The 10,589-nt window shown below is 45.6% G+C and overlaps 1 protein-coding gene across 1 annotated transcript; it reads right to left on the reverse strand.

Moving 5' to 3' along the window:
* Positions 1 to 896: 896 nt before the first annotated feature.
* Positions 897 to 3,675, reverse strand: LOC125536563 (zinc finger AN1 and C2H2 domain-containing stress-associated protein 16). Its single transcript, XM_048699798.2, has 2 exons — positions 3,380 to 3,675; positions 897 to 1,798 (listed from the first exon to the last, which is right to left on the reverse strand). Exons 1-2 carry the CDS (start codon positions 3,476 to 3,478, stop codon positions 1,034 to 1,036), a joined length of 864 nt encoding a protein of 287 aa, XP_048555755.1. The 5' UTR covers positions 3,479 to 3,675; the 3' UTR covers positions 897 to 1,033.
* Positions 3,676 to 10,589: the final 6,914 nt, after the last annotated feature.

The raw sequence follows: 10,589 nt of genomic DNA on the forward strand, positions 1-10,589 counted from the left end.
ATGGGTCTCCTTCAACATGAGCTGCAGTGCATCACCCTCGGCGTTGAAGGTACACGATGACGTGTTCGTGTGCGAACACTTTCACACGGTGGTTTCTGATGTCATGCGACTGTTTCTGACAGCGCTTGACTTCCCCACGCGCGCAACGCCATCCTAATTCCGTGCATGCACACGTGCGGTCTCCAACGCTATAAAATCATGTCGTTTGGTTATCACACGCCCCATGATCCTCTCCTCCTTCCCTAATCCATCAGACAACGCCATGTCGCATCGTCGCGCCGTCGGCGCACAAGAAGGCAAGGAAGAAGGTCGCCCTGCCAAGGCCGTGACCCACGGGGTCTGATCAGACTTGGACATGATCAAAGCGGCGAATGCTACAAGCGCTGAGGAGGAAGTGGAGAAGCACGCACCGAGCCTTGGAGGTCATGGTCAGTTGGGCCATCGCTCCAAGACCGACAAGAACCTTCTCCGTTGGCGGGAGGAATTGGCAGCCTCCACCGTCCCGGGCCGCCCACGCGAGCAGGAGTAGCTAAGTTTTTATTCCGCTAAAAAAAGCTAAGTTTTTATAAATAGTAATTTGTGTACTTTAATTAGTTACGTCTAGCGAAAAATTGCGACTTGCAAGAAACAAACTAACATGCTCTTGTTTATTCACACAAGTGACGATTTTTCATATTTTCATACTAAAATTAATTTGTGCATTGTACATCACAAGAATAGACCATGTATGGATTTTTTTTGTTAAAAAAAAGAACAGGAGCCGTTTTGTCCTTGCATGACTGCCTAGTGGGCTACAGTGCTCCAGATACAATAGTTTGGGGTCTCGCAATTTAGTTTGGAGTACATTTAGTTTCTGGTGTCCAATACGGGATTCATTCCATTGACAATGGCTTGGCTTGAGATAAGACTTTCTTTCATGTGCACAATTCGAGCCCAGAGCTCACTGGAGTACAATCAAATCGAGTAAATGAGGAGTAAATTACACAGCAATCAGGCATATAACATACTCATGTGAAATGACTCACGGGCAGGTTTATGCTTTTGAAGTTCCTCCATGTTCCCTCTCAACATGCTCCACTAGTAACACCGGATCTTGAAATCCCTTGCTACATTTGGGGCAAGCATCAATCGTCACTTTGCCACGGCTCGGTTGCGAGTTGTTCCCATGGGATTTCTCGGCGTGCTCGATTAGGGCCCCAACAGTGGAAAACCTTGCTGGACACTGAACACATTGCTCCACGAGGCCACCACCACTGCTGCTCGGGGTGACCCCATCCTTAGCCTTCTGGACGGCTTCGCTGGTGGCAATGCTCAGTTTCTGCATTCCTGCTTCTGCCGATGATCTGAAACTTGATGCTGCATTCAAAAGGCTGGAGCTCCACCAGGAAGAACCACTGCCACTGCTGTTTGCGCGTGGTTCAACTTTCTGACTTCTTCTTAGCATGTTGGCAAAGGGGAAGGTAGGTTCCGGTTTTCTTGGGCCCGGGCACTTGTGATCAGGACCAAATCTGTGCTTGAGGCAGTGCTCTTTGCTACAATCTTTGCACATGATTGTGTTCGAAAATGTCAGCTGTTCTCTGCACCCAGGAACTGGGCATTTCTTTTTCTTTGTTGCTCTCTGGTAATTTGATGGATCACAATCAGTATTAACATGAGACTCCCAGGTGATGTTTGCATCTTCATTTGGATTCAGGCGAACTCCTTTAGCACATAGTGGGCAGACGACGACAGTGACATCCTTGTTATTAGCCTTTGGACACTTATGTGATGTATAACTTCGGTGCTGAAGGCAAAAGACCTGAACAATCATACAATAGCCATATTAGCACAATGGTTGGCTGCACTCAGTGATGACAGAACTGTTTAGACTTAAGGTGCCCGTGCATTTTAAAAGGCAAATAATTTCAGAATGCAAAATAAATTGAATTTCCATAAGAATAAATACTACGCATTCTGTAAAAAAAATCGAATACAATTAACTCAGCAAAAAACTTCATTCTTCACAAATTACTATACATGACTACCATCCTCAATGCAAATGTGCAATCTTATATTTATATTAAGAAAGTCAGGAAGTGCAGAAGGATTGAACACATTTTGGGTGGAAAGAAAAGGATTATTTATCTCTTATATTTAGTCAATATTCGAAATTCTGCCACACTTCAAAATTTGTAGACAAATACTTCAGGTAAGCATCGCCAGGGTAATATATAGGGACTGCATGTTGCAATGAGAATCAAAAGGGGGGGAGGGGGGGGGGGGGGTGGTCAGGGGGTGCAACTGAAAACAACACTTGGGACTTGGGTGCTACTGCGGTTATGAATACAACTTTCATCATCAATGCCACCCATACGTGTAAATTGAAAACATATCACTCCTAGTCGATTAAGCTTCTTTTCCTTTTTCCCTCTGTTTCCAGTTTGGTTAGAGTCCAACATTTCTTGATACACCAATAGTTGCTTCTTATTAAGTGCAGTAATGCATCAAGTAGTGTGCTTCAGGACACTATTGAAAATATAATATTTCCTTAATTTTAAAAAAGGCTAGCTCTCATGAAATACATAATCCCTCCGTCCCACAATATAAGATTGCTTTTCAAGCTACCATAGCTTAAAAAATGATCTTATATTATGGGACAGAAGGAGTATTTTATACTTAAACCATGCACACATGTTTGCCTGTTGTTTCTTCAATGATATGCTTTACAAAAGGTTCCTTCTACTTTAGTATATGACAATGGCAGTTACGAACTTAGATCAAGTAGGTTTTACATTCGAGTCCAGAAACATGTGTCCATAAACTAACAACCTAGCACAACGGACTTGAAAATAAATGTTTCAATCAACCAAAGCATTCTTTCGGCATCTCCCAAAAGTTCATGCAGAGCATGTCACTATTGATGAAATACTAAGCAGTTAGCAGTGACGCAATAGCTCTACTTCAGCAAGAAAGCGAGCAGAAGCACTGCTTCAAGATGGCAGACGTTGACACCCTATTGCATAGAACTGGGGAAAGAAAGGCTCTTCCCTGCTGCCCAGGCAACAACATGAATGGCTAAGGGACATTGACAATGATAATTCGGTTTCCCTTAGCCCCTCACCATCTCCTGAGGTGAGTTCTTACTTCTTAGTAGGCTGCTAGATCAAAATAAGTAAAACCCAGGCAAGGTCTCCCCGCCCAAACTACTAATCCCAGGATCTACTTCAGGAAACCGCGTCTACAGAGAAGGAACGATTCTCGCGTTCCATAATCCACATAACAATACTCAGACGGGCCCAAGCTCTAAACGCAATTAATCCAATTTCCACGCTAATCAATAGTAAAATTCGGTCAACGAACACAACGGCGGCTCAGAGGGACAGGGGAGGCGGAAACGTACGAAGTCGCATCTGTCGCAGGTGAAGGGGAGGAAATCGATCTGGTGGCAATCGCCGACGCTGCAGTGCCGCCCCAGGTCAGGGAACTCCGGCGTGCCCATGGCCCGCCGGAACCGCGCGCGCTTCGGGGGATCCGAGCAAACTCGGCGACGCGCGCCGCGTCCGCTCCGACGGCTGCCTCGGTCGCTGCCACCGGCAGGGAAGGGGAAGGGGGAGAAGGTCGCTCGCCCGCACGCGGAAGGGGCACGAAATCGCTTACAAAACGTTTTGACGGTGTGCTTTCGGCCAGGCTCTCGGACTTGTGTGCAGTTTATGCCCGGTACTCGTATGACCGCGGGCCCGTGTTAACAGTTGGTACGCGCTTTGTTTGTGGGGGGAGGTGGAGTCGGTGGTGAGCGGGTAACGGGAAAAGTGTCACCGTACGGTGACCGTAGTCAATCCCCCCCAACCGGTCGTTGGATCGCGCACGATCGAACGGGTGACGTGAAGACAAGAGGGGCAGGTCACACGAAGCATCTCGAAAGCTTAGATTGGTCGTAATGGTAGTATCATAGATAGTACTCCCTCTGTAAACTTTTATAAGAGCGTTTAGCTTTTTCAGACACAGCCGACAAATGGCAAATTAGACAATTTTGCCCTCGATTTGAATTTCTCATCGTCTTCTTCCTCGCGTCGTCCACGCGTGTGTCTTCTTCTTCCTCTCGTCGTCCAGGCACTAGTCCCCGTCTCCAGGTGCTCGGGCTCGTCTCCAGGCGCCCAGCCCCGTCGTCCAGGTGCTAGTCCTCGTCTCCAGGTGCTCAGGCCCGTCTCCAAGCGCTCAGCTCCGTCGTCCAGGGGCTCGTCCTTGCCAAGTTTGGTCGCATCCGCCCGTAGTTGGTCGCCCCGTGCCCAGCTTGGTCGCCGCCGCCGCCCCAGCCTGTTCCTCGCCGCTCCAGCCTGGTCACACCCGCCCCTGCCTGGTCGCTCCCACCTGGCTCCTCGACACAGGTACTCCTCGCCTCGCCCTGCAATTCAAACACAGATCAGCAGAATTCAGCAACACACATTAACACAACATCAGAAAGAGGATGTCAGCAGAATTTACAACATAAGGAGTAATTTACACAAGAATTCACAAGATAGTTTCAGAAATTATCAGTACAGAGGATTTTGTTTCGGTTAAATGCATAGTTTCGGTTACAAATGCATAGTTGAACTTGAAGAATTCGATGGATTGCAGATATTGAACAGTCAATATAAAGGGAACATGAATCACACTCCTGGAGGTGCTCCACTTGTCTGTCAACATGGCAATCAACCAGTGCTCTCAACCTAAAGGGAACATGGATTACACTCCTAGAGTTGTTGCACTTGTTTGTCAAAATACAGACCATCATTTGACACATCCTATAGCAAGTACACATAGAGTATCAGTACAAGGATCAGTGAGATGCTGCACTTGTCTGTCTATGCATTATTTACAGAATTTACAAAAGAAGAATTCACTATGAGATGCTGCACTTGTCTGTCAAAATACAGACTATTGTACTCCTACTTCACACTATTCCTTGTGTAAACATTACTGCATCATTGACAAGAATTTTTACAGAAGAATGTATTACTGGAGTATCACTTATCTGTCAAGAAACATCACTACAAGAGGCGACGAGGGCTACGGCGACACGGGCGAGAAGGATGCGGACGGCGACGCGCGCGAGAGGGATTTGGGCGGCGACGTCGGAGGAGCTAGGGATTCAGGGAGCGACCGGTAAGACTGTGAGTGTGGAGAGTCCCGACAAGTGAGCGCGGACTGCGGAGGGGCAAAATGGGAAACAACAACAATTTCGTAGCGTTACGAAATTTCAACTACAGTTTCTAAACGCTCTTATAAAAGTTTACAGAGGGAGTATCATGCATGCCAACTAGGCAAATTTGATGAGGTGTCATAGCATTAAATGAAGAAAAAAGGGTGTAGTATCATATCATTGATACCGTATCATATTAAATGCTAAGGTACCTTGTGTCATGCATGTCAGTAAATAGAGTACTACATGATACTAATATATGATACTATGCATTAGGGAGGTAGTATCATATACTAATATCATATGCATGATACTAGTATATGATACTCCCCATTACAACCAGCCTTATTGTCTCATTCGTTTGTATCCAGTCATGTGATGTGGTGGTCGTCGTCTCCTTCCCTCTCTCGGCACCAAAGCTCGCGCCCCGTTTGCCATCCCAATACTATCACGCAGAACATATTGCCACAAGATGTTGCAACAACATGTGCTACAGATGCCTCACCGGATCACAAGGCGACACTGTGTGCGAGGACGACCGTTGCTGCTGCTGGCGAGAGCCCGACATTGCATGACCAGTGTCGCTACTGCAAGGCGACATCCTACCATTGTGGGCTAATTAATGAGGGACATTGTTGCAAGGGGGCAACGGTGTGTGTGTGTGTGTGTGTGTGTTGGGGGGGCTACAAGTCGGTGCAAGAACAACTTTTCAGCGAACAGTAATGTTTTTGCAAGGGATGGTACAAGGCCTGAGTCTGTCGTTCACCGTGGTGCTGCGAGGGCTCTCTCGACCGTTGCAACATGGGGGATGTTACGACTATAAAGTGAGGGGGGTGGTGTGATGGTGTGATGGTTGGAACCTTGGCTACGATGGCTAAGTGGGAGATATTGCGACTGCGAAATGGGAAATGTTGCAATGGCTGGAACCTTGGCGAACCGGTTAGCAACATGGTTCATGTTACAAGCTCCCGAGGGGAATAAGGCTCATGTTGCACAACACTCGAGAGGAGGACGAGGTGGGGTATTGCGATGCTGAGGGAATCCAACGACTGATGATGCCTTGACAAATGGTCGACGAAGCGACAGTTATTTTCTAGTTTATAGCCGGTCAACGCCTAGTGCCTGGAATGGTTAGTCATTGACATGTTTCTATGCAATGTTTTATGGGAAAGTCTTCAATTCCACCCGCTGATTTTGTGGAAGAAATAGATCGCCCACAACACCTGACAGGTGCCCTTTGTGGTTCCACCCACCATTTTGTTAGGGAACGCAATATTTCAAAAAAATTCCTACGATCACACAAGATCTATCTAGGAGATGCATAGCAAGGAGAGGGGAGAGTGTGTCCACGTACCCTCGTAGACAACAAGCGGAAGCGTTTAGTAACGTGGTTGATGTAGTCGAACGTCTTCGCAATCCAACCGATCCAAGCACCGAACGTACGGCATCTCCGCGTTCAGCACACGTTCAGCTCAATGACGTCCCTCGATCTCTTGATCCAGTTGAGGACGAGGGAGAGTTCCGTCAGCACGACGGCGTGATGACGGTGATGATGAAGTTACCGGCGCAGGGCTTCGTCTAAGCACTACGACGACATGACCGAGGTGTGTAACTGTGGAGGGGGGCACCGCACACGGCTAATAGAAGACTTGATGTCCTTTGGGGCGCCCCCTTCCCACATATATAAAGGGGGGAGGAGAGGTGGCCGGCCCTAGGGGGCGCGCCATGGGGGGAGTCCTACTTGGACTCCCGCTCCAAGTAGAATTCGGTCTCCCTTCCTATTCCAAGTATGAGAAGAAGGGAAGGAGGAAGAGGAGAGAACGAAGGAGGGGGGCGCCGTCCCCATCCCCTGTCCAATTCGGACTGGGCAAGGGGGGCGCGCGCCACCTCCTGGCTGGCCCTCTTTCTTTTCCATGAAGGCCCATGATGGCCCATTAACCTCCCGGGGGGGTTCCGGTAACCCCTGGTACTCCGAAATGTATCCGAAACGACCCGAACCATTCTGGTGTCCGAATGTAGCCTTCCAATATATGAATCTTTAGTCTCGACCATTTCGAGATTCCTCGTCATGTCCGTGATCTTATCCGGGACTTCGAACAAACTTTGGTTCATCAAAACACGAAACTCATAATACAAATCGTCATCGAATGTTAAACGTGCAGACCCTACGGGTTTGAGAACTATGTAGACATAACCGAGACATATCTCCGGTCAATAACCAATAGCGGAACTTGGATGCTCATATTGGCTCCTACATATTCTACGAAGATCTTTATCGGTCAAACCGCATAACAACATATGTTGTTCCCTTTGTCATTGGTATGTTATTTGCCCGAGATTCAATCGTCAGTATCATCATACCTAGTTCAATCTCGTTACCGGCAAGTCTCTTTACTCGTTACGTAATGCATCATCCCGCAACTAACTCATTTGTCACATTGCTTGCAAGGCTTATAGTGATGAGCATTACCGATAGGGCCCAAAGATACCTCTCCGGTACACGGAGTGACAAATCCTAATCTCAATCGATGACAACTCAACAAACACCATCGGAGACACCTATAGAGCATCTTTATAATCACGTAGTTACGTTGTGACGTTTGATAGCACACAAGGTGTTCCTCCGGTATTCGGGAATCACATAATCTCATAGTCAGAGGAAGATGTATAAGTCATGATGAAAGCAATAGCAATAAAACTAAACGATCATTTATGCTAAGCTAAGGATGGGTCATGTCCATCACATCATTATCTAATGACGTGATCCCATTCATCAAATGACAACACATGTCTATGGTTAGGAAACTGGATACGCATTTATATTGAATGTTTACGTTGTTCCCTTTGTCATTGGTATGTTACTTGCCCGAGATTCGATCGTCGGTATCATCATACGTAGTTCAATCTCGTCACCGACAAGTCTCTTTACTCGTTCCGTAATGCATCATCCCGTGACTAACTCATTAGTCACATTGCTTGCAAGGCTCATAGTGATGTGCATTACCGAGAGGGCCCAGAGATACCTCTCCGATACACGGAGTGACAAATCCTAATCTCGATCTATGCCAAGTCAACAAACACCATCAGAGACACCTATAGAGCATCTTTATAATCACCCAGTTACGTTGTGACATTTGATAGCACACAAGGTGTTCCTCCGGTATTCGGGAGTTGCATAATCTCATAGTCTGAGGATCATGTATAAGTCATGAAGAAAGCAATAACAGAAAAACTAAACGATCATTATGCTAAGCTAACGGGTGGGTCTTGTCCATCACATCATTCTCTAATGATGTGATCCCGTTCATCAAATGACAACACATGTCTATGGTCAGGAGACTTAACCATCTTTGATTAACGAGCTAGTCAAGTAGAGGCATACTAGGGACACTCTGTTTGTCTATGTATTCACACATGTACTAAGTTTCCGGTTAATACAATTCTAGCATGAATAATAAAAATTTATCATGATATAAGGAATATATAAATAACAACTTTATTATTGCCTCTAGGGCATATTTTCTTCAGTCTCCCACTTGCACTAGAGTCAATAATCTAGATTACATAGTAATGATTCTAACACCCATGGAGTCTTGGTGTTGATAATGTTTTGCTCATGAGAGAGGCTTAGTCAACGGGTCTGCAACATTCAGATCCGTATGTATCTTGCAAATCTCTATGTCTCCCTCCTTGACTTGATCGCGGATGAAATTGAAGCGTCTCTTGATGTGCTTGGTTCTCTTGTGAAATCAGGATTCCTTTGCCAAGGCAATTGCACCAGTATTGTCACAAAAGATTTTCATTAGACCCGATGCACTAGGTATTACACCTAGATCGGATATGAACTCCTTCATCCAGACTCCTTCATTTGCTGCTTCTGAAGCAGTTATGTACTCCGCTTCACACGTAGATCCTGCCACGACATTCTGCTTGGTACTATGCCAACTGACAGCTCCACCATTCAATATAAATGCGTATCCAGTTTGCGACTTAGAGTCATCCGGATTAGTGTCAAAGCTTGCATCGATGTAACTATTTACGATGACCTCTTTGTCACCTCCATAAACGAGAAACATATCCTTAGTCCTTTTCAGGTATTTCAGGATGTTCTTGACCGCTGTCCAGTGATCCACTCCTAGATTACTTTGGTACCTCCCTGCTAAACTAATAGCAAGGCACACATCAGGTCTGGTACACAACATTGCATACATGATAGAACCTATGGCTGAGGCATAGGGAATGACTTTCATTTTCTCTCTATCTTCTGCAGTGGTCGGGCATTGAGTCTGACTCAACTTCACACCTTGTAACACACGCAAGAACCCTTTCTTTGAATGATCCATTTTGAACTTCTTCAAAACTTTATCAAGGTATGTGCTTTGTGAAAGTCCAATTAAGCGTCTTGATCTATGTCTATAGATCTTGATGCCCAATATATAAGCAGCTTCACCGAGGTCTTTCATTGAAAAATTCTCATTCAAGTATCCTTTTATGCCATTCAGAAATTCAGTGTCATTTTCGATCAACAATATGTCATCCACATATAATATCAGAAATGCTGCAGAGCTCCCACTCACTTTCTTGTAAATACAGGCTTCTCCAAAAGTCTGTATAAAACCATATGCTTTGATCACACTATCAAAGCGTATATTCCAACTCCGAGAGGCTTACACTAGTCCATAAATGGATTGCTGGAGCTTGCACACTTTGTTAGCACCTTTTGGATCGACAAAACCTTCTGGTTGCATCATATACAACTCTTCTTTAAGATATCCATTAAGGAATGCAGTTTTGACATCCATTTGCCAAATTTCATAATCATAAAATGCGGTAATTGCTAACATGATTCGGACAGACTTAAGCATCGCTACGGGGGAGAAGGTCTCATCGTAGTCAACTCCTTGAACTTGTCGAAAACCTTTCGCAACAAGTCGAGCTTTGTAGACAGTAACATTACCGTTAGTGTCAGTCTTCTTCTTGAATATCCATTTATTCTCTATTGCTTGCCGATCATGGAGCAAGTCAACCAAAGTCCATACTTTGTTCTCATACATGGATCCCATCTCAGATTTCATGGCCTCAAGCCATTTCGCGGAATCTGGACTCATCATCGCTTCCTTGTAGTTCGTAGGTTCGTCATGGTCAAGTAACATGACCTCCAGAACAGGGTTACCTACCACTCTGGTGCGGATCTTACTCTGTTTGACCTACGAGGTTCGGTAGTAACTTGATTAGAAGTTTCATGATCATCATCATTAGCTTCCTCACTAATTGATGTAGTAATCACTAGAACTAATTTCTGTGATGAACTACTTTCCAATAAGGGAGAAGGTACAATTACCTCATCAAGTTCTACTTTCCTCCCACTCACTTCTTTCGAGAGAGACTCCTTCTCTAGAAAGGATCCATTCTTAGCAACGAATATCTT

This window comes from Triticum urartu, chromosome 2A (genome assembly GCF_056163025.1).
Source record: "Triticum urartu cultivar PI428250 chromosome 2A, HENAU_Tu73, whole genome shotgun sequence".
NCBI classification, from domain to species: domain Eukaryota; kingdom Viridiplantae; phylum Streptophyta; class Magnoliopsida; order Poales; family Poaceae; genus Triticum; species Triticum urartu.

Excerpts from the sequence above, each read along its gene's own strand:
- LOC125536563 (XM_048699798.2), bottom strand. The coding sequence starts at position 3,478 with ATGGGCACGCCGGAGTTCCCTGACCTGGGGCGGCACTGCAGCGTCGGC. Across the intron at positions 1,799-3,379 it reads CCTGCGACAGATGCGACTTC|GTCTTTTGCCTTCAGCACCG; the intron begins GTACGTTTCCGC and ends ATGATTGTTCAG.